Source organism: Scyliorhinus canicula, chromosome 2 (assembly GCF_902713615.1).
Source record: "Scyliorhinus canicula chromosome 2, sScyCan1.1, whole genome shotgun sequence".
Lineage (NCBI taxonomy): Eukaryota > Metazoa > Chordata > Chondrichthyes > Carcharhiniformes > Scyliorhinidae > Scyliorhinus > Scyliorhinus canicula.
The window spans coordinates 252,800,629-252,825,303 of record NC_052147.1 but is presented as its reverse complement, the minus strand read 5'-3'; the positions used below and the strand labels follow the sequence as shown (position 1 = coordinate 252,825,303).

The following is a 24,675-nucleotide window of genomic DNA, read 5'->3' as shown; positions in this document are numbered from 1 at the left end:
TCCATTAGACACTGAGTGGTATTGGGCCCTCCTCGTTGTCTTATGCCATTTGCTCATACAAAAACCTGGGAGTCATCGGCAGTAAAAGGGTGCCATTGGCCGACACGATGGATTTGGGAAGTTCATTAATAGCAAACACTCGGCATAAGGCACCACTGTAGCTGCCGAGGTCGCGGTCCCCATCTCCTGAACTGACATCCACGAAGGGTGGGCATCCACCAGGACTAGAAACACCTTGCCTATAAACGGGTCACATAGTCAACGTAGAGCTGTTCCATTGAACTGGATCCTGGGCACTTTGAGGCAGCATGTTCTAACCACTGTGTTACCTTGTCCTCCAATTATCGTTGCAGGTAGGCATGGCTCAGGCCCAGTTTTGAATAGGTAAGGCCCCCTGCTAGCTTAGCGTAGAAATCCTTGATCTGGGGAATCGGGTACCTATTGACCTGAGCAGCCTGATTTATGGTTAGTTTATAGTCCTCACAAATTCTTATCAAACAAACTTGCTTGAGAACAGGGACTATTGGTGCTGCCCATTCGGAAACTGAACCAGTTTTATTATGACCAGTACATCCAATCTCTTAAGCTCTGCTTCAACCTTCTGATGCAGTCTGTATGGCTAGCTCTGGAGAACTTGAGCGTCAAATCCGGATTGACAACTGGCCCATTTCCTTGTGAAAAAAACATCTTCATACCTCCTTAGAACATCTGAGGGGATGTCTTTGGATATTTTGAAAATTTCCAGCCAATTGAGCCTAATCTTTTGAAGTCAGTCTCTTCCCATCAGACTGGGTCTATGTCGTTCCACAGCAACCAACAGCAGATTGGACTTCTGTATTGGAGGTTCTGAGAATTTTCAGAGTCTCCCTGTGTACGTGGAAAGCTTGGCCGTGGTACTATTAAAACCTAAAGACTAAATTGCAGCATGAGGATGTTGGAAAGTCTGCTCTCCAACTATGGTTACCGAAGCCCCGGTGTCGACTTCCATTTTGAAGAGTTTGCCATTTATCCTCAAGACAATTTCACTTGGGGTTGTCTTATTCAATTGGACTGCATTCAACTGATATATTGCATGTTGTTCTTCAGAGCTCTTTTCCATTATATTCAGTGGCGCTGTGGACTGTTGCTGGTGCTGTTGTTTGTTTATTATTGGAGTGCTCTTCTTACCGTGGAAATGTGCTTGAATGTGCCCCCTTTAGTTGCGGAAACATACAAACTCCCGGACATGAGGCTCCCCTGGGTATAGTCTCCCCCCACAACGATTGCAGCCCACCTCTGATTTGGGATAACATCCCGTCTTTTTCCCAGTCTTTTGACTCCAATCCGGTCTCAGGATCCTGTCTGGTTCTCTGCTGTGCCTGTTGATCCTGCCACGGACCCTGCGGCCATACCGCCCCAAACTTGGTTAACCTCCTCTTCAGCCATGCTTTGGAACTCAGTGGCACATTTTTGGAGCACTCCGTCACCTGAGCTACCTCAATCAATTTTTTCAATATTATAGTGCTTTCAGCCAGGAGCTTCTTCTGGACATCAATGTTATGGATCCCGCAAACCAACTGGCCGCGTAGTATGCCACTAAGTGCAGTCCTGAACTTACAGTTCTCAGTGAGCTGGTGAAGCCTGACAATGAAAGCTGAGACAGCCTCTTCACTGCAGAGTTAAACTTATAATAATAATAATAATAATAATCGCTTATTGTCACGAGTAGGCTTCAATTAAGTTACTGTGAAAAGCCCCTAGTCGCCACATTCCACCGCCTGTTCGCAGATGATATAATGTTGGAGAATAACTGAGGCCTGTGGGTTGAAATGGCCTTGGAGTTGGATGCTTCGGGCAGTAAGGTTCCTAATCAAATTATACATTTGGGCCTGCAAACTGTCAGAAGTATCACCTTCTTGCTTGTCCTCACCTGTAATCTCATTTACAGTTTAAAAAAAGCAGAGACGTTCAATGTACTGACTCCAATCCTCAGCTCCTTGGTCAAATGGGCCCAGTTTCCCAATGATCGACATCTCCACTCTTGGACTCCAACTCTTGCTGGAGCTTCTCTACTTCCTCAACTGATCTTTCCATCCCCTCTCAATTCATGACGATTGTCGGTTGTGATCAAAATCTTTTACTTTGTTCACAATGTAGAGGCTTGCGACTCACATTGGAGGCTTCCAATAGCTAACAATGGAGTTTATTAATGAAATGCAAAGGCAGTTCAGTAACAGGCATGGAACACAATATAATAGGTCTTAACACTTCGCTTCGGAGTCCACACTGCCCGGGGTCCTGCTTCCTGGACCCCGCACAAACTCCCTATTGGCTGGGGTAGGGGTGCAATTGGCCTCGAGCCGGTTACGACGCCCGTTGAAGTCGGCCTCTTAAAGGGACACGCTACCACAGTTGCCTTCCACTTTTCTTTTTATCACTTTTCTACTTCTCATTACCAGCTTTGTTTTTATTCCAACTGAATTCCCTCTCAGGTTCTGAACCACCCGGACAAGTTGGTTGGGACGTTGTGAAAGTTGTGATGTGTGGGTCTGATGGGAAATGTCCGGGAAGTTTCAATTTTCAATGGGTAATTCCCTTGCTTCCTCCCCTCCATGGTGTCTCTTACCCTGAGTTAGAGTCAAAGACTTTGGGCAGTTCTACTTTACTTACCTGGATTGTTATTTACCTGGAAATGTTAGACAGAATGAAATTTAGCCTCACTTCTCAGTAACTTCACAACTGACCCCACCCCCATCACTGACGGTGATCCTTCAACTAGTTCCCTAACCTCACGACTACTCTCCTGATCATCCCATCTACACATCAAAATGTCAACTGTGTTTCTCTCCACAGATGCTGTAATGCCGAGTTTACCCAGCATGTTCTTTTTTATTCTCCGTCTGCACTCATTTTTAAAAATAAATTTAGAGTACCCAATTCATTTTTCTCCAATTAAGGGGCAATTTACAATGTTAAATCCACCTACCCTGCACCCTACCCCTTTGTGGGGGCAAAACCCACGCAAACGCAGGGAGAATGTGCAAACTCCACACAAATAGTGACCCAGAGCCGGCATCGAACCTGGGACCTCGGTGCCGTGTGGCAGCAGGGCTAACCCACTGCGCCAGCCGTCTGCACTCCTGACTACTCCTCTAATCCTTTCACTAACTCCCGAACATCCAATTACTCCTGTGGACACCTAACTACCTCTTGACCACCCGTATTAACCACCTGACTACACTCCCGACCACTTGACCAATTACTCTCCCGACCTTACAACAACCCCGCCCCATCCCCCCCACCCCAACAGGCTCCTCACCACCTGACTGCCCTCCTGAATATACTGACTACCCCCTCGATCTGAGCCAATATCCCTCCCAATCTTACTTGGCTTCCCCCTGTCCTGACTAACTATTCACCCAACTATCTCCCAACCTCTCAGTTACCTACTCACTCACTCAAATAGCTCCTACCCACCTATCCACGTACTCATCTACCCATCTCCCTCCACCCACCTCATCTACCTACTCACTCACCCACTCACCCATTCACTAACAATCATTCACTAATATACAGACTGAACTTTTAAACCTACCATACAGCAGCTAGTGCCCTAAAAAGGTGCGTCTTGCCTTCCCCGACCCGACTGCGACCCAGTGGAGTTCTCTGAGGGATGTGGCGCTCGGCATTTCTGGGATAGCTAGTTCCAGAAGATCCGAGTAGAAATGCGGAGCAGTGTTCAGAAGGGCAGATTTCTGGATGCAGCGGCAGTCTGACGATGATTGCCGCTTCTACCCAGGTCAATGCTTTTCAGAAAACAAAGAATGTTGCAAAAATACATCAGGGTTCCATCTTATCTCGAAAGGGTGACAGGATTAAAATCCATTACACTTAAGTTGCTGGGTGACAGAATATCGAACTGCATAATGAAGTTTACCGTGCAATAAATGCTTAAAATAAAGGTTAATATACCTATTTCTGATTGACCGATCTAAAGAAAGCATTCTTTTACACAATATATCTTAGGCCCAGATATACACCTGAAACATTCTGTTAAATTTAATGGTGGTGATAAGTCTTTCTCTCCAATATTATTCTTCTGGGTTGGTGAGTAACATTGTTCAATTGTTTAATGATAAGCTGTAAATATTGCCCATTGCTATGTGTAAATATGTGCAAAACAAATGGGAAAAATTTCACTGGACTATAATAAACATTTTAATTAAACATTGCAAATTCTATTTTTTCACTGAAGTTAGTTAGAAACATCAAGCGTCTTCTAAGTCAGAGCTATATTTTTGGGAGCATACTGCTTTCGTTCTATTAAACCCTTTTGTGCAAAGAATCTCCCTGGCATACTGCAGGATTTGCTAATATGGTGCTCTCCAATGATTTGAGATCCCATGTCAAAGTCAGTGATCTAGAAAATAAAAAGTATTAATCTATGGTTTAAAGGGCTTACTGTTTGGTAAACAAGATCAAACGAAATACCGAAAAATATAATATTTGAAGTTTGACTGAATAGCAACACTTGCAAGAAAACTGTCTTGCTGAATTGAAGATCATCAAAACGATTGAAAAGCTTTTGTCTCATCCTTCAATCATTCAGCCTATCCTCAATGGGTCTCTCTCACTCGTCAACTGAGCATGCTTAATTGGAATGTATTATGAGAATATCCTTCCTCTATAGCAACAGCTACATGGGGGGATGCTTCTATAGTGCACTGAGGCCTTTGCACCAATGAAAAGCTACTGTAACTCTAATTTCCTAAGCCAATGCATGGTCAAGCTCATTGTTGTTTAACTGTTGAAAATGCTCTAGTTGACAAATAATGGTCAACTGCTCCAAACCAATAGCAAGTTGAGATGAGTAGTACTCACACATAATCAAATAGTGCCTCTGAAATGCTTTAACTCTCACAACTAGTTAATTGAAAGGCAAAACTCAGGAAGTTTACAACAACCAAGTAACTTATACATGTAAAAGTCGATAGCTTGACCATAGGCATCATCCTTTAAAATATGCTGGCTGTTAATTCAAACATAATATAGATTTTCGTGCAGATTTGCTTTGAACAATTTTGATGATCCAAAGACAACAGCAATGTTTGCCGATTTTGTTTTTCAGCAGAACAAAAACAAACAGTACAAATTCACAGGGAAAAAGAAGAAAGAATAAAAAGACCAAGGTAAGTGTTTCAAAGCAAACATTCATTAAATGATGTGCAAATTATTCCAGCATTTAAACATGGTTTTCGCAGCGTGATAAAAAGAGGATTAATCATCAAATATCAGTCTGATTTCAAATGCCAGGTTTCAATATAAGCTGACGGGAGAAAAAGGCAACAACAAAGAGGGCAGGAATAGTACAGAGCACCACAGGGAGTACTTCTGATTTGAGCTGCAAAAGGATTTCTTTGTTGAAACCTTTCTCAAAGCAAACATCAGTACCACATAACTGCAATCGGCAGCATTTACCAAATCGCCTACCTGTCTGCAAAGTCTGATCCCCTGTGTATCAGAGGAAGCCTTTAAAATTCCATGTATAGAAAAATGACATAAGGCTAAGGATTAACTATGAGGCTGACAATTACAGGCTTTTCTTTCTTTTATGAGTGTCTTAAGTTAGAGTTATTGAACCAAGTGCTCAATCTTGATATAACCACGAGGGGACTCACTTGAAAGCTTCATTATTCCTTTATGCATGCCTTATTTGGCAAATTTCCAATACATCAAAATTGTATTGCAAAAACTTCTGAACGAAATCCTGTACAACAATAGTGCGTCACTGCACCTACCTATCAACGCCAATCTTAACAGTTTTATCCACCGAAAGTAGCGGCGCAAACAATTTAAAGGTACAGACTGAAAGGTACAGATTGAATATAAATCAGATGTTTTGGTTGCTTTGCAATGTTGCCACACAGCGACCTTGAGCAAAATAATAATGGACGGGATGGCAGCGGTGGTTACTACTGCTGCCTCACAGCACCAGGGACCTGGGTTAGACTCCGGCCTTGTCTGTGTGGAGTTTGCACATTCTCCCTGTATCTGCATGGGTTTTCTCCAAGTGCTCCAGCTTCCCACTGCAGATGTGGTCGTTAGGTGGATGGGCCATGATCAATGCGCGGAGTTACGGAATTCAGGCGGGGTAACAGGCCTAGTGTCATGAGAATGTCACTTTAAGAACTGTCTGTCTGCTCATGTTACTGCAGTGATGTCAGAGTGTGGCTGGAGCTGAGCTCTGGCTCAGCTTTTTAGTTTCACTTTGAGAAAAGCTTGGGTGTGTCTGTGTTTTTTTGGTTTTGTTTTCACTGTTGGAGCTGAAGCCAGATGGAGCAGGTGTACCGCTGTTCACTCTCGCCATGAAAGACTATCTCTTGATCATTTGGTGAATTCAGAATTATAAATGTTTTCAGTCGTGAATGTAAACCTGATGTGCTTCTGTTAAAAGGTGTTTCTTCTGTCTTCTGGATGATGTTTGGGAAGTTATTAAGGATTACTTAGTGTTGTATTCTTTGGGGGTTGTATTTGAATTAATGGTTGCTAAGATGTGCACTGTACGTTTTAAAAAGGTTAACTTGAGTTCACAGAATAAACATTGTTTTGCTTTAAAAAGTACTTTCCCATTTCTGTTGTACCACACCTGTAGAGTGGACTGTGTGCTCCCCATACCACAATCTAGTAAAAGTTGTGGATCATTTGAATTCCATGATACACGTTGGGGTTCTCTAAACCCTGGCCCATAACAAATTGGGGGCTCAAGGGGGATAAAAGTCTATCTATTGGATTGGCTTAGTGAACTTAAAGACAGTGAAGGGTGAGCACATTGTGGTTGCTTTTCAGGTGTGGTATTCCAGTTTAAGTAGGGGGTGTGTTGTGGACAATGGCTCTTTCACAGGCTCTGACGTTTTTGGGGGTGAAGACGGTCACACGCAGTACGTTACGTGCAGAGACTAAAAGTAGACTGTTAGATTTGGCAAAAACATTGCACTTAACATTACATGACAAAATGCGAAAAGGTGAGGCAATTATGGCGGTGGCTAAGCATTTAAAGTTGCCTGAGATACAGTTTGACTCATTGGAAATGGGAAAAATTCAGTTACAACTTAAACAAATGGAACATGAGAAAGAATTAAAGCAGCTTGAATACAAAAGAGACAGAGAGGAAAAGGAAAAAGAGAGATAAGAAATAATAAAAGAAAGAATAGCCCGAGCAGAACAAAAAGAAAGAGAAAGGGAGATACAGATCAGGGAAAAAGATAAAGAGAGAGAGTTTGAACTTCAGAAAATAGCCATGAAACATGACTGTCAGTTAAAATTGGTAGACGTAAAGGGAAATGTACAGTCGGATGATAATGATGAGGATAGTGAGAAAGAGCATCATAGTTGAAGGCGTGATGGGGATCTATTTAAATATGTCCAAGCATAGCCAAGGTTTGACGAGAAGGAGGTGGAAACCTTTTTCATTTCATTTGAGAAGGTAGCTAAACAAATAAAATGGCCACAGGACATGTGGATACTACTGATTCAAACAAAGCTGGTAGGTAGAGCTTGTGAAGTATTTGCATCACTACCGGAGGAGAAATCTGGGGTGTATGAGGAGGTGAAAAAACCAATCTTAGCTGCATATGAACTAGTGTCTGACGCCTACAGACAAAGGTTTAGAAATTTAAGGAAAGAATGTGGTCAAACATACATGGAGTTTGAAAGGATCCAACAGAGTAATTTTGGATAAGTGGATAAGGGCTTTGAAAATAGACCAAATGTATGAAGCTCTCAGAGAAATGATACTTTTGGAGGAGTTTTAAAAATTCAATTCCTAATGTAGTGAGAACTCATGTGGAAGAGCACAGGATTAAAACTGCAAGATTATCAGCAGAAATGGCAGATGATTATGAATTAGTTCATACATCAAAGCTTGGTCTCCGACATCAGTTTCAGCCTGTGAGGGATAGAAATTGGGGACATGAGAAATACTCAAGTGGTAAAGGTAAAGGTGATCTGATGGGAGATAATAAGGAGAGTGCACATCAGATTAAAACAGAATCCAAGAGGGTGGAAAAGAAATGAAAAGTTTAAAATGTTTTCACTGTAATAAACTAGGCCATGTAAAATCACAGTGTTAGTGGTTGAAGAAAAGGACTGGGAAGGCTGATGTGGTAAAACAGGATAAGACAGTGGGGTTTGTTAAAGTGATAAAGGAAAGCCTAAGTGAAGTGAAGGAGGTGCAAAAGATTGTACAGCCTGATCAAGAGGTGATTGATAAGAAGGTGCCAGATGTCTTTAAAGAATTTACTTGTGTGGGTAAAGTTTACTCATGTGTATCAGGAGAAGCAGGTAAAGTAGTCACAATTTTAAGAGATATGGGAGCTAGTCAATCTTTAATGGTAAGAGATGAGGAGTTACGTAGTTTGGGGAGAATGTTGCCAGAAAAGGTGGCAATACGTGGAATTCAGGGTGAGAGGAGTAGCGTTCCATTATATAAGGTACGAGTGGAAAGTCCAGTGAAGAGTGGTGAAGTGGTAGTAGGAGTAATAGAGAAACTATCTTGTCCAAGAATACAGTTTATCTTGGGTAATGATGCCTACTGTGGTTGATAAGACAGTGGAAAATCAGACAACTGAAGTGTTGAAGGATGAATATCCTGGGATTTTTCCGGATTGTGTAGTAACAAGGTTGCAAAGTCACAGGTTAAGACAAGAGGAGAAATCAAAGAGTGAAGATGAAGTTGAAGTACAATTATCAGAAATGATTTTTGATCAGATGGTTGAAAAAGAATAAGAACAGGTGGAAGATGAGGCGGATATTTTTAGTACAGGAAAATTGGCGGAGTTACAACAGAAAGACACACTCGGTGAGTCTTCCTTCTATCTGGCTGTTTTACGACAGAATTCACCGCACTTAATTTCCTTTCAATCTGATAAGGTCCACAAAACCTTGCTTTTAAAGGTTCACCTACCACTGGTAACAAGACTAAAACTTTATTTCCACTGGCAAAACTACGAACTTTGGATTTCTTGTCCGCTACCCGTTTCATCACATTTTGTGCAACTTTTGAATATGCTTAAAAGTACTTTTAAGGAGAAAAGGAGAAAAAAAGGAGGTTTTAAATTCTAACTCAAAGTGATGAACCAAATCCAGATGACTGTGAATTTGACATACCTCAAATTAATTTGGAAAATGAGGAAGTTCTTAAAAATTGGGATAAATTGTTGAGTTACCTTGCAGAGGAAAAACGGACTGATCTGAAAGAGTTATTGCTATTACATGGGCAAGTTTGTGTAGATAAATTGGGAAGTACTAAAATGGCTATACATGATGTAGATGTGGGGAATGCTGTTCCAATCAAGCAACATCCATACAGACTTAACCCTTTAAAATTGGCACAGGTTAACAAAGAGATTGAGAGTATGCTTAAAAATGGCATAATTGAAGTGTGTTGCAGCCAATGGAGCTCACCCATAGTGATGGTACCTAAACCAGATGGCACCCAACAGTTGTGTGTTGACTAGAGAAATGTTAATGAATGGACTCTTATCCTATCCCACGTTTGGAGGATTGCATCGAGAAAGTGGGACAATCAGTTTTTATTTCCAAACTGGATTTACTTAAAGGTTACTGGCAGGTACCTTTATCCGAAAGGGAAAAGGCGATTTCAGCATTTGTGACTCCAGGTGGTATATACCAATTCAAAGTTATGCCATTTGGCATAAAAAATGCCCCAGCCACATTTCAACATTAACTAACAAAGTTGTTTCAGGATTACCCAATTGTGTGGTACACATGGACGAGCTGGTAATTTTCAGCCAGACATGGAAAGAACATTTAAAACATCTAATGGAGTTATTCGATCGACTACAGGAGGCAGGTTTGGTGGTAAACCTAGCCAAAAATGAATATGGAAAAGCCCAAGTCACTTTCCTTGAGGAGTTTCCGATACCCTCAAGACGAAGGGAAATAATGCGATTTTTTGGCGTAGGTGGATTTGATCGAACATTCGTGCAAATGTTTTGCAGCGTGATTGCTCCACTGATGGACTTGCTGAAGAAATGTCGAAAATTTCAATGGACAGCGGAGTTTCAACAGGAATTTGACTGCCTGAAAGCTGTGATAACCAATGCTCCTGTGTTGGAGAATTACAAGGGACTCAGTGATCAGATTGAACTAAAGCATCAGACTTTAAAGAGAAATGCCGAGGCATAGAGAAATGGACAGATCGTGCAGAGACCTTCTTGTTCAAAGAGTCTGTCAATCAAGAAGGATTTTAGTTGGAGGACGAAGAACAAAAGAAAAAATGAACAATATTGTTACATCTGTTTGCGTGCGTTTTTTAAAAAATGAGAATGCATATTTACTGTGTGCATTTCTTAACGGAGAGTGAGAAGGTGAAAAATGAAACCATCTTGAAGTTGATGGTTTATTTTTTTCTTGGGGGAGGTGTCATGAGAATGTCACTTTAAGAAATGTCTGTTTGCTCATGTTACTGCAGTGATGTCAGAGTGTGGGTGGAGCTGAGCTCTGGCTCTGCTTTTTCGTTTCACTTTGAGAAAAGCTTGGGTGTATCTGTGTTTTTTTGGTTTCGTTTTCACTGTTGAAGCTGAAGCCAGACAAAGCAGCTGGACTGCTGTTCTCTCTAGCCATGAAAAGACTATCTCTTGATCTCTTGAATTATCAATGTTTGCAGCAGTGAATGTAAACCTGATGTGCTTCTGTTAAAAGGTGTTTCTTCTGTCTTCTGGATGTTGTTTGGGAAGTTATTAAGAATTACTTAGTGTTGTATTCTTTGGGGGTTGTATTTAAATTAATGGTTGCTAAGATGTTCACTATATGTTTTAAAAAGGTTAACTTGAGTTCATAGAATAAATATTGTTTTGCTTTAAAAAATACTTTTCCATTTCTGCTGTACCACACCTGTAGAGTGGGCCATATGCTCCCCATACCACAATCTATTAAAAGTTGTGGGTCAGGTGAACTCCATGATACACTTTGGGTTCTCTAAACCCTGGCCCATAACACTAGGTAGAGGGATGGTGCAGACTCGATGGGCCAAAGGGCCTCCTTCTGCACCATAAGTGTCTATGGATCTTGCCACTTTGCGATGTTTGAATTCAGTTAATAGACACACATCAGGTACCATGGACATATTGCACAATTACTTTATTTTTTGATTGTTTGGAATACAGCACTTAATTAGTGTTCACTGAATACCAATGCCCATCCCAGCCTGCTTGTAGATGTGACATGATGTGTCATTGCACTGAGATGCTATGCTACTAGAGCTGCTTAACCATAGAAAATCCTGTCCTTTTACTGATAGCCAGAAGGTTTGATAGAGTTTCAAAGCTGACTGCTACTCAAGGTTCTGAGTCAGCTCTAGCACAGGCAATAACGAAATGTACAATTGTATGGGGAACAAAAATGAGGAGTGCCCTGTTGGAATCATTCATCTTATTGGGAAATTCATGTAATTCATGTAGTAGCACCAATGCCTGTCAAATAAGTTGTTTACATGATTTTTCTATATATCAATGTGCTCCCTATCAAGTATGAGGCAAAATATTAATGGCATCTGCCAAATGAAAGCTGATATTTTGAAATTCTAAGGCTGAGGGTTAATAATTTACCAGCACTCCAGCGTACGCTCGAAATTTGCTTATGTGTAAATCGATAGAAAGGAAAATTGGTCAGGTTTTGCATGATACCAGTGCCTCTCCAAGCATTCTAAAGAGGGCACTATTTTAGTTTTAACAGTGTCAGCAGTGAGTTTTTCACCATACTTTGGCAATGCTATAGCTGTGTTTTAAACATTGGCATATTTGCCATCCCTCATGTGAGCAACCTTATGTCACAGTATTTTTCAAAGAATCTGAAAATGTCAACATTTGATTAAAAAATGTAGACACATGAAAGTGGCAGAAAAAGGTAGGTAATCCTCAAAGATGGTATTCTCAAGTGGAGCAGAATCTAGACAATGTCTAGCAATGCCACCCATGTCCATTGCTTGGATTTTACGTATGTGATTGTAAGGGAGTCATGTGCCATGATATCCATTTGGTGTGCTGACAAAAGAATGTATTTAGTCTGTACTCGGGATGCTTTACTTTTCGGCCAACAATGGCTGACACCATGACTAATGATTCTAATCACTGCAAATTTATTTTGAACTAATTTCCACTTGAATACTAGGAAATATAAAATTCTCCCCATATACTGATAAATATATTAAAAAGTGAAAAGGTACAAAGTTAATGCATCGTCACAAGCTAATTTGCTTTCAATAGCATACAGTGGGTGATGTGACAAAGCTCCTGAATATTATTTCTTCATTTGTTGTTAGCTTAATTTTTTTTTAAAGAAGTTTATTGCTTTCAGTGAAAGACCAGGGGCAGGAATTCTCCAGCACGGTTTTTCGGCAGGGGGCGTGAATCGCGTTGTGCCGGTCGGGGGCTGTTGGCAGTGCCCCCCCCCCCCGGCGATTCTCTGCCCCGCGATGGGCCGAGCGACCACCCGTTTCCGTCCGGTCCCGCCGCCGTAAATTAAACCAGGTCCGTGCCGGCGGGACTTGGCTCTGTGGGCGGCCTGCACAGTCCTTGTGGGGGGCGCGGGGGGATCTGGCCCCAGGGGGAGCCCCCACGGTAGCCTGGCCCGCGATCGGGGCCCACCAATCCGCGGGCGGGCCTGTGCCGTGGGGGAACTCTTTCCCTTCGTGCCGGCTGCTGTCAACCGGCGCGGAGAACCCCCCTGTGCATGTGCTCCAACACATGTGCCACCTTGCGCCAGCCGGCAGGGACCCTGCAGCGCCGGTTGGCACGGTGCCAAGCTCTTCCGCATTGGCTGGCACGGCGCCAAACCTGTCAGCGCTGTCCTAGCCCCTGAAGGTGTGGAGGATTCCGCACCTTCTGGGCGGCCCGACGCCGGAGTAGTTCTCGCCACTCCTCAGCGCAGCACAGCCCGCCCCACTGGGTAGAGGAGAATCCTGCCCCAAGTTCTTCAACATGTTTCGTGAAACGTGGTCTTGTCAACGTAGTTTTCACTAAAAAAAAAGGGCAAGTAGTGTTGAAATGTTACTTGGCCACAGCTCTCAAAAAGTATAACACGTTGGAGTAACCAAACTGCACAAATTCTATAAAGCCAAAAACAGCTTGATTTCAGAACTTTCTGTAATGATAAATAGCCTCCTGGCTTGTTCTCAATGCCACTTGGCATGGAATTCCCCTTTAAGATGATTGGTGGCAGTGCCAGGAAATTCACCAACATTTATTGGTTCATTTGTTCACCATATCAGGGCACTGATAGACCAAAATGTATTTTCCAGCCTATACATTCATAACAAATACATTAAAGCAGCAGCCTTTGCAATACCATTCCTGCTCATTTTACAAGATCACAGGTTGACGTCATTCACACAGATTCTAGGCGGTTCTACTTTCTGAAAGTTCAACACAGTATCAACTTATCAGCTAAAATGTGGATATTGGCATCTGTGACAGAAGCTCAAAGTCTGATATTTATTTATTTCACCTGAACAATAAATGTCTGTTTAGTGACTTAGATTCATACAAGTCCCTCTTGTAAAATCTACTAAATAACCGGAACAAACCTTGACTTTGGGTGCAGAGGTCTGCCATATCTTTGGTAAACTAAATGAGAATGAACACTGACAGTTTGGAAATGCTTATTTGCTTATCCAAAGTCCCAGTGGACATGGCAATAGATTAGGAATACTTTCAAGTTCCAGCAATAAGGAATCATAATGTTGAACATTTCTGCGCAGAAAGCATATTCTCCCCGTGTCTGCGTGGGTTTCGCCCCCACAACCCAAAAATGTGCAGAGTAGGTGGATTGGCCACACTAAATTGCCCCTTAATTGGAAAAAATAATTGGGTAATCTAAATTTAAAAAAAAAAAATTAAAAAAAAAAAAAAAAAAAAAATTTCTGCGCAGAAAGACAGAACATAACAGAGCAGGGAACTCTGTTGTTGAGCAAAGCTTTGCGTGTTATTTTCCAGATGATTAGTTTGTCTGTTTTGGTTGTCTCAACTGCGATTTTCCAATAACCACCTTTAGAAACAGAAATGGCTGAAATCATGCAGGAAGGGGCAGTGGTCATCCCTAACTACTCCTGACTTTTTGGGGGTTTTGTTTAGAAAAGGAACAGTAAGAAGTCTTACAACACCAGATTAAAGTCCAACAGTATGGGGAATGAACAGCCCAATGGGATGAGAGCAATTAGCTCCAATGTGGAATTGCCATCAAAGACAAAATGGGCTGAATAGCCTCCCTTTTGTTGGAAGATTTATGGTAAGAGAATTGCCATTCATGTGGCCAGTAACTCACCTCCTGATTGCCCAAGCCTGTCCACCATCGACATGTCAGGAGTATGATGGGATACTTGGCTGGATGAGTGCACCTCTAACAAACACTCAACAAGTTTGACGCCATTTAGGACAAAGCGAGCAATTCATCAACAGCACTTTCCAAACCCACCAACCTCTACCATCTGGAAGAACAATGCAGACTCCTTGAATCACCAGCACCTGTAATTGCTCTCCAAACCTCACGCCATCCTGTCTTGGAACTATATCACTGCTCTTTCGCTGTCATTGGTTTCATCCCAAGCTGTGTACCTACACCTGCAGCAGTTCAAAAAGATGGCCCATCACCACCTTCCTGAGGGCAATTAGAGATGCGCAGTAAATGCTTTAATTTGCCAGCGACCTTCTCATCTCGTGATCAAAATTTTAAAAAAGTTGATGTATTTGCAGAATATGATTTCATGTGACATTCTAAAGAGAAGCATATGTACAAGATACGGTAATACTAGATTACTTACTCAATGATTTTCTGTGTTCAGGCTTTGGTTCTTTTGGATTTGACTTATTGCTGTTGTCCCCCTCACTCCTGTTCAGTTCTTCACTGCTTGAGCTTTTCCAGATGCTGATTCCTGATGTGGAGCCTCCCTTCTTTGACTGCAATGACACAAGTGGATAAGAAAATGCATTTGGAAAATATCTCATGAACATAGTACATGTGCCAATGGCCAATTTTAAATGAAGCTGGAGAATAATACAAATAGTAATACAGAATGACTCAGCTTTATTGCCTCGGATTCATCACATTACAAAATTCCCATATTGCGCCAGATCCAAAGTGATGGGACCAAAGTGATGCCTCCACATCGAGAGGGAAAACCAACAGCCGACTGTAACCTTTCACAGAGTATACCAGCTAGTACCAAAGCATTACTTTGAGTATGTCTCTCTCCAAATCTTTTGATTGAGGGATGGTATGATGATGAGGAAAGAGGAAGAAAATAAATACTTCTGAGAATGTAAGTGGATGGACAGCAATGTGAACTGCTGAGAAGTTTCACAGCGATGAGGTTTATAGGTTTTAACCATCATGTATAATTCATCTGATTATGTTCAGAAAGTAGAGATAAGTCTTCACTTAAGGATTTTCCAGATGCTATTAGACACCATGATCAGGCCCTCTACCCGCCACACTATTGATGGGTCATAAAGGTGAAACACCCCTGATGCAAAAGTTGATGCCACTGAAATTTTCTATTATGCCCACACAATGCAAAATTGCTAAAAAAAACCATATTTTATTTGTTCTTAGGGTAGAGCAACATTTGGAACGCTGCGTAGAGTGCCCATCCTTGGTTCCCTGAATGATGGGCTTCCTGCTTGATATCACTGATGGTACTCCACAACTGCCCTGAATCTTAATTTTCAATATCCACTCTTTTCCAATACATATGGGGCGCGATTCTCCGCACTCACGCCGGTTCGGAGAATAGCAGGCCGCGCAAATTTTCAAGGCGGCGCAGGTCCAACGCCCTCCCGCTATTCTCCGAACCCCGCACAAACTACACGTCGAGATTTCCGGCAAAGGCCATGAATGCGCCCCCGACACGACCAGAATCGCTACTTATTGGCCCCCCGCTATTCTCCGGCCCGGATGGGCCGAAGTCCCGACGTCATCACGCACTGTTTTCACGTCGGCCAACACACCTGGTTTTCAAGTTCGTCAACCAGTCGTGCTGGCTGACGACAGCTTCGAGTAGGTGAGCGCACCGCTCAGCGCACCGCTCAGCGCACTGCTGGAGTCTGGCCACAACGGGGAAGGCATCCCCGAGAACGGGAGGGGGGTCCAGAGCGGGGGGGAGTGGGGGAGACTGAGGGGGGAGTGGGGGAGACGGAGGGGGGAGTGGGGAAGACGGAGGGGGGAGTGGGGGAGACTGAGGGGGGAGTGGGGGAGACGGAGGAGGGAATGGGGGAGACTGAGGGGGGAGTGGGGGAGACGGAGGGTGGGGGGAGTGGGAGTGGGGGGAGGGTAGGGAGAGAGTGAGCGAGTGACCCGTCCAACCCCGGTTACAAAATGTCTGCCACCATGCCATGGCGTGCCGGTCACGAGGACATGGCCGCAGGTTGCCCTGTGGCTTACGGACACAGGCCACTGACGCACCGGTGAAGAGGACATAGTTAACTGCCCGTTGGATGCAGAAAGTGACCAGGGGTTAGGCTGCCCGCGTGTCAGCAGCGCGACCAGGCCACCGGGACACACAGGTATCCCGTGGCAGGCGGCTGCCGAGGTGTCGACTAACCTCCGTCGAACATGTCCCGTTTCTCTGCCCCCCTCGATACAACGAGGCCCATGCAGCAACCAGCGATGTGGTGGAGCGCTGCCTTGGCGTCCTGAAGATGGGATTCAGGTGCCTGGACCGCTCCGGAGGGGCCCTGCAGTACCAGCCCGACAGGGTCGCTCGCATTGTTGTGGTCTGCTGTGCGCTGCACAACATCGCAATGCAGAGGGGAGATGACCTGCTGCAGGAGGCGGAGGGAGAAGCCAGTGGCAGTGGTGTCAGCACCAAGGAGGAGGAGGAGAGGGAGGAGAAGGAGGAGGAAGCTGGCGGAGTGGCGGGCGCAGCACGCAAACACGACCCAGGTGCTGGTGATGTCCAGGAGGCAGCACGACAGACCCGGCGAGCACGGTGGGCACACGACGCCTTGGTGGCAGCACGGTTCACGCGTCGTATGCGACGTCCCTGCTGAACACCAAACCACCACCTGCATCGCTAGTCGTGCAGAGGGTCAACACACAACTGCCACCACCACAGCCCCCCACCCCCTCTCAGTGTACACTGCTCCACTTCGACATCACCCTTACCACTGGGTCCAGACGGTATGGTACAACATCGATGGCTGTGTCAGCGGGTGTGATCAGTGCCATGTGGAATGATGACAGCCCGCTCTGCAAAGAGCTGTGAGCTCAGAATCGTTAGAGAGAGTCTGACCCATGGCAATAGCTGAACCATCCACCTTGGTGGCCGCTGAGATCGCCACTGACACTCTATCACGTGCCCGCGTGGGTTAGCTGTGGGAGGGGATGGGGGGGAAGGGACTGCACACCCGGCACCGAAGTTTCACCGCTCGTCAACCCCAGCGACACTCGGTCACCATCACGATTCCTGTGGCTGTGGAACAATCACACGGTATCACAAGTAAGGTGGAACAGTGCGTTTAATGTGAACAAACATTTACAGGTGCCCTAGCCCCTACAACTAAACTGTGCCCTTCACCTGTGCCAACTTACTAAGTGTCTCTCTTTGTTGCCTTACGGGCCCTACCACTACGTCTAAGAGACTCTAAGTGATTCCTCAGATGATACAGCAGGAGTGGAGGAGGACTGCTGCGAATCGCCCCCTTCGACTAGTTTCTCCTTCGGCAAGTGTTTCCTGGGGCGACCCGGCCTTGATGGGCCAGGCTGCTCTGCGGGCGTCCCGGGTGACGTTGTGCCACCCTGTTCTGCCTGCTGCCCACCCGATGCACCAGGGATGGGACGGGGGGAGGCCGAGAATTCCGGGACGTCCCGTGATAGAGTTGATGGGACGGGCCCCGAAACCTCCTCCTCCCTCGGGGAGCCTGGTGGCCCCCGGGCCTCACTTTGGGACAGAGGTGCGAGCGGGGAGGTGCCCCGTCGCGCCACCAACACCTGGCACTGCCAGTCCTGGAGGCCTGCAACGGTATCCACCAGGATCCGAAGGTTTGCAGAGACGGAGTCCAGGGAGTTAGACATTCCCGCCAGGGACTGTGCGTCTCAACCTGTGAGTGCATGACACCATCCAGCACATGTGTCAGGCGGTTGATGTTCTCCGCGACTGACTGCTGGGACTGTGCCATGGCGTGCTGCGACTGGGCCATGACCTGCTGAGACTCGGCCAAGGTCCGCAGCATGCCGGCAATGTCGTTTTGGCTCTGGCGCATTGCTGCCTGTGAGAGGGCAACTCTGTCCAGGGCCGAGGATGACGCGTGCACATTAAGCCCAACACCTTGCATAACCTGACCCATTGCCTCCACCGCGGATGCCACCCGTGCGGTGTCGGCCTGGGTTGCTGCCACGAGCGGCACCACTCCCTGCTCGTGGACGCGGTACGACTCCTCTAACAGCGTCTGCAGAGTCTGGAAGACAGCCCTCATCCCGTCATTGTGTCCCTGGGTTTCTTGATGCATCGGCTGTGCGGGTGGGTTGAGAAACTCCAGGAACTCGGAAAACGTCTGGGAGCCAGCTGCATGCTGGGTCTGGCCTGGCCTCCGCCAGTCCGGGCCCTCGGCTGCTCCGAACGCCACCTGCTGTACCAGCTCAGCTGTGATGTGCGACCCAGACTGTGACCCAGGAGCCTCATCACTAAATAGGCCAGCCGGGGTGAGTGTCTCTGGGATGGTGGATGGTGTGGGAGATAGCTGTGTCGCAAGCTCGAGGTCGTCTTGGGTTGATGCCTCCTCTATTTCACGGCCCGTTGAGAGGCCGCAGGGCGTTCGCGGGCCATTTCTCTCTCTGGCTGTGTCGCCGTCCTCTGGGCGTCCTGCTCCACAGATTCGGTTGGAGAGGATGGGACTCCCCGCTGATCGGGCACCCTCTGTCGTGCGGCCCCGGGTGAGGTGGGGGCAGATGCCTGTGTCCGCCTGGAGGCAGACGGCCCTGGTCGTTCGGCATCACGTCCTAGGGAAGAGAATGAAACGAGTTATTTAGATTCGCTTGGCCGGGCGCTGGACGGTCCCAGTGGGAAGGGTGTGAAGGGACAGAGGATGGGGAGGTGTCCCAGTGGGCAGGGTGTGTGAAGGGACAGAGGATGGGGGAGGTGTCCCACTGGGCAGGGTGTGTGAAGGGACAGAGGATGGGGGAGGTGTCCCAGTGGGCAGGGTGTGTGAAGGGACAGTGGATGGGGGAGGTGTCCAAGTGGGCAGAGTGTGTGAAGGGACAGAGGATGGGGGAGGGGGGGTGTTTGTCATGCAGGGTTGTCTCACTTGTTGCAGCTCCGCCAACCTCGCATTGTGCGATCTCCCGGGTGGCAGATCCCCCAACAAGGTCCAGTGCCCTCTGCTCAAACGTGGTGAGGGGGTGCAGGATGGGCGAACCCCCTCCAGTCTTGTTCCGCTCACGGGTGTTGTGAGCGGTCTTGTCCTGTTGGGGGAGGGGGCATAGGTAGATCATTACAATACGGCAGGTATCAGCAGGCCGTTCAGATACTGGCACAGTTTGGGGGTCAAGTTGTAATAAGACCATTGCATCAGAGTGGAATTGTGGAATCAGAGGAGATAGGGGAAGCGTTAAATGGATATTTTTCGTCAGTGTTTACACTGGAGAAAGACAATGTTGTCGAGGAGAACACTCAGGTTCAGTCGACCAGGCTAGATGGAATTGAGGTTCAAAAGGAGGAGGTGTTAGCAATTTTGGAAAATGTCAAAATAGATAAGTCCCCTGGGCCAGATGGGATTTATCCTAGGATTCTCTGGGAAGCCAGGGAGGAGATTGCAGAGCCTTTGTCCTTGATCTTTATGTCGTCTTTGTCGACAGGAATAGTGCCGGAAGACTGGAGGATAGCAAATGTTTCCCCTTGTTCAAGAAGGGGAGTAGAGACAACCCTGGTAATTATAGACCTGTGAGCCTCACTTCGGTTGTGGGTAAAATGTTGGAAAAGGTTATAAGAGATAGGGTTTATAATCATCTTGAAAAGAATAAGTTGATTAGCGATAGTCAACACGGTTTTGTGAAGGGTAGGTCATGCCTCACAAACATTATTGAGTTTTTTGAGAAGGTGACCAAACAGGTGGATCAGGGTAAAGCGGTTGATGTGGTGTATATGGATTTCAGTAAGGCGTTTGATAAGGTTCCCCACGGTAGGCTATTGCAGAAAATAAGGACGTATGGGATTGAAGGTGATTTAGTGGTTTGGATCAGTAATTGGCTATCTGAAAGAAGACAGAGGGTGGTGGTTGATGGCAAATGTTCATCCTGGAGTTCAGTTACTAGTGGTGTACCACAAGGATCTGTTTTGGGGCCACTGCTGTTTGTCATTTTTATAAATGACCTGGAAGAGGATGTAGAAGGATGGGTTAGTAAATTTGCAGATGACACAAAGGTCGGTGGAGTTGTGGATAGTGCTGAAGGATGTTATAGGATACAGAGGGACATAGATAAGCTGCAGAGCTGGGCTGAGAGATGGCAGATGGAGTTTAATGCGGAAAAGTGTGAGGTGGTTCACTTTGGAAGGAGTAACAGGAATGCAGAGTACTGGGCTAATGGCAAGATTCTTGGTAGTGTAGATGAACAGAGAGATCTCGGCATCCAGGTACATAAATCCCTGAAAGTTGCCACCCAGGTTAATAGGGCTGTTAAGAAGGCATATGGTGTGCTAGCCTTTATCAGCAGGGGGATTGAGTTTCGGAGCCACAAGGTCATGCTGCAGCTGTACATAACTCTGGTGCGGCCGCACCTGGAGTACTGCGTGCAGTTCTGGTCACCACATTATAGGAAGGATGTGGAAGCTTTGGAAAGGGTTCAGAGGAGATTTACTAGGATGTTGCCTGGTATGGAGGGAAGGTCTTACGAGGAAAAGCTCAGGGACTTGAGGTTGTTTTCGTTAGAGAGGAGAAGGCTGAGAGGTGACTTAATAGAGACATATAAGATAGTCAGAGGGTTAGATAGGGTGGACAGTGAGAGTCTTTTCCTCGGATGGTGATGACCAACACGAGGGGACATAGCATTAAATTGAGGGGTGATAGATATAGGACAGATGTCAGAGGCAGTTTCTTTACTCAGAGAGTAGTAGGGGCGTGGAACGCCCTGCCTGCAACAGTAGTAGACTCGTCAACTTTAAGGGCATTTAAGTGGTCACTGGATAGACATATGGATGAAAATGGAATAGTGTAGGTCAGATAGGCTTCAGATGGTTTCACAGGTCGGCGCAACATCGAGGGCCAAAGGGCCCGTACTGCGCTGTAGTGTTCTATGTTCTATGTTCTATCTCTCCACGGGGGCCAGAGCGCTGGGTCTGTGACAACTTTGTGAACCACCCTCAACTCACTCTGCCCCAATCCCCCTCCACCCCCCGTGCCAGGGCGGGACGTGGGTGATTAAGTAAAGGGGGGGGGAGGGATGGTTGTGACCCGGGGGCACCCTCTTGGCACTTACCCTGGCAGCCCTGGTGAGGTTGTGCATCTTCTTCCGACATTGGTCAGCAGAGCGAGGGGTCTGCCCCACAGCACTGACGGCAGCTGCCACCTCACGCCAGGCCTGGCGCACCTCGCTGGCAGGGTGGCGATGCCCTCTACGTGGGCAGATGATGCCCCTCCTCTGCTCGATTGATTCAAGCAGCATCTCCACATCAGCCTCCACGAATCGAGGGGCTGCTCTCCTCAGCTCCGACATCCTGGCCTAGTTTCTGTGCTCGCCCGCGCCTTTTTACGGCGTCGGGCGGCGTCACGTGGGCGTGTTTGTCTTGACGCCGTGTTTCGGCATCATCACGCACGTGATTGACGCGGCCCTGTTCCTAGCCCATTTCCCGGACGTGAATACCTCGGGAAACGGGCCGTGTCGGGCCGTCGCAAAATTCGGCCGTTTTGACGGCCAACTTCGCGATTTTCCGCGGGTGCGGAGAATCGCGCCCATGATCTCCAGGTAGTAATGAATTTATTTTACCAAAATAGAAATTGGAAATCATCCAAAGTTGTATCACCTGTAAAATTCAAAAGTATTCAATCTTGCATATCAAAATCACAATTAAAAAACCTTTAACGAAATGTTAATGAGTTACTGAAAAGTCTCAGTGACAAAGTTGTGTGTTCAAACCCCAGACAGTTTAGGCAGGCATTCCAGTGCAGTAGTGAGGGGAAGCTGCATTGTGAGTCCCACACAGTTCAGGCAGGCACTCCAGTGCAGTAGTGAGGTAAAGCTGCATTGTGAGTCCCACACAGTTTAGGCAGGCACTCCAGTGCAGTAGTGAGGGAAAGCTGCATTGTGAGTCCTGTGGTGAATGTAATTCACACTGTATTGTATTGTGACCTTGTGCGCTCTGTGAGTGGTTGCGCGGCTCTGCCCACAAGGGGAGATAAGGAGCTTGTACACGGCTCCACCCTCGGCTCCCTCCATGGCTCCACCCATGGCCCCTCCCACTATCGGAAGTATAAAGTGCTGCAGCCGTGTGAGCCTGCCCTCAGTTCTTCTGGTTGCAGGCAGGCTCAGTTGTAAGTCTATTAAAACCACAGTTTACTTCCAATCGTGTTCCGAGTGAATTGACGGTCACATCAATTTAATAGACTTCATTTTGCCTTTATTTTGCCTTCATGTTCGACAACTCGCAAAGGGGCAAAATAAAAAACGATAAAATCATGAGCTGGAGGATCGAACTCTCCACCTATAATTATGACATCATATATCGACCGGGGAAGCTCAACAAGCCCCAGATGCCCTTTCCCGCGGCACATGCACCAGCGTGCAAAACGACCGCCTAAAGGCTATCCACAATGACCTCTGCCACCCGGGGGTCACCTGGCTCACCCACTATGTCAAAGCCCGAAATCTGCCTTCCTCCACCGAGGAGGTAAAAGCCATCACCAGGGGTTGCTCTCCGATCTGCGCGGAGAGCAAACCGCACTTCTATAGACCAGACAACGCCCACCTGGTAAAGGCTTCCCGGCCCTTTGAACGCCTGAGCATCGATTTCAAAGGGCCACTCCCCTCGACTAATCGAAACGTGTACTTCCTCAAAGCCATAGACGAATTCTCCCGCTTCCCCTTTGCCATCCCGTGCCCCGATATGACCTCCCATACAGTCATCAAAGCCCTGCACAGTGTCTTCACCCTGTTCGGTTTCCCCAGCTACATACACAGCGACAGGGGTCCGTCCTTCATGAGCGACGAGCTGCGTCAGTACCTGCTCGACAAGGGCATCGCCTCGAGCAGGACTGCCAGCTATAACTCCAGGGGTAACAGGCAGGTGGAGAGGGAGAACGCGACGGTTTGGAAGACCGTCCTACTGACTCTCCGGTCCAGACATCTCCTGACCTCCCACTGGCAGGAGGTGCTACCCGACGCACTCCATGCAATTAGGTCCCTCCTGTGCACTGCCACTAACCAGACCCCTCACGAACGACTATTTGTTTTCCCTAGGGGCACTACCACGGGGGCTTCGGTCCCACCTTGGTTGAGGACATTGGGCCCGGTTCTCCTCCGGAAGCACGTCCGGACATACAAAACGGACCCACTAGTAGAAAGGGTACTACTGCTTCACTCGAACCCCCACTACGCCTTCATTGCATACCCTGACGGCCATCAGGACACCGTTTCCCTCCGGGACCTGGCGCCTGCAGGATCCTCCACCATAACCACCACCGCCGAGGTACCCTTCACACTACACCCCACCCAACCCCCCCCCCCCCCCCATGCTTTGCGCCCCCACGCCTATAATTTTCCTGAGCCCCCCTGCACCTGTCACACCGGTCAGGAACGGAGCTCGGACCGAATCACCCCCGGAGTCCACCCTCATACCCACACCGACCGTCACCACCCAGCCACCCGAAGAGGTTGCAACCCCGGTGCTCCTTAGATCCCAAAGGATGACTCGGCCACTGGACCGGCTCAACCTGTAGACCCGTCATCCCCGCCGGACTTGATTATTTTTACAGGGGTGAATGTGGTGAATGTAATTCACACTGTATTGTATTGTATTGTGTCCTTGTGGGCTCTGTCTGTGAGCCGTTGCGCAGCTCTCCCCACAGGAGGAGATGAGGAGCTTGTACAGGGCTCCAGCCTCAGCTCCGCCCATGGCCCCGCCCATGGCCCCTCCAACTACCGGAAGTATAAAGTGCTGCCCTCAGTTCTTCTGATCGCAGGCAGGCTCAGTTTTAAGTCTATTAAAACCACAGTTTACTTCCAATCGTGTTCCGAGTAAATTGATGGTCACATCAAGTCCCACATAGTTAAGGCAGGCACTCCAATGCAGTAGTGAGGGAAGGCTGCACTGTGAGTCCCAGACAATTTAGGCAGGCATTTCAGTGCAGTGGTGAGGGAAGGTTGCACTGTGAGTCCAGACAATTTAGGCAGGCATTCCAGTGCGGTAGTGAGGGAAGGTTGCACTGTGAGTCCCAGATGATTCAGGCAGGCATTCCAGTGCGGTAGTGAGGGAAGGCTGCACTGTGAGTCCCAGATGATTCAGGCAGGCATTCCAGTGCAGTAATGAGGGAAGGTTGCACTGTCAGAGATGCCGGGCTGGATTCTATATTTCTTACACAAAGGGCTGGATTCTTCTGCTCCGCCCGCCACAAGAACGCCATGGGCGAGACACAGGCAATGGAGAAGTCACCCCGAAGCTCGAGTCTGAGGATGACACTGACTTCCTGTCACAGC

The 24,675-nt window shown here is 47.0% G+C and overlaps 1 protein-coding gene across 3 annotated transcripts in view; it reads right to left on the bottom strand.

Annotated features, from left to right (window-relative positions):
• LOC119962096 (rho GTPase-activating protein 15-like) overlaps nt 1-24,675 on the bottom strand; it is a 992,501-nt gene that overhangs the window by 405,741 nt on the left and 562,085 nt on the right. For all 3 annotated transcript variants that reach the window (XM_038789949.1, XM_038789950.1, XM_038789951.1), the window contains one exon: nt 14,816-14,951. In XM_038789949.1, coding sequence (XP_038645877.1) covers nt 14,816-14,951 — 136 coding nt within the window. The remainder of the gene's footprint in view (nt 1-14,815; nt 14,952-24,675) is intronic.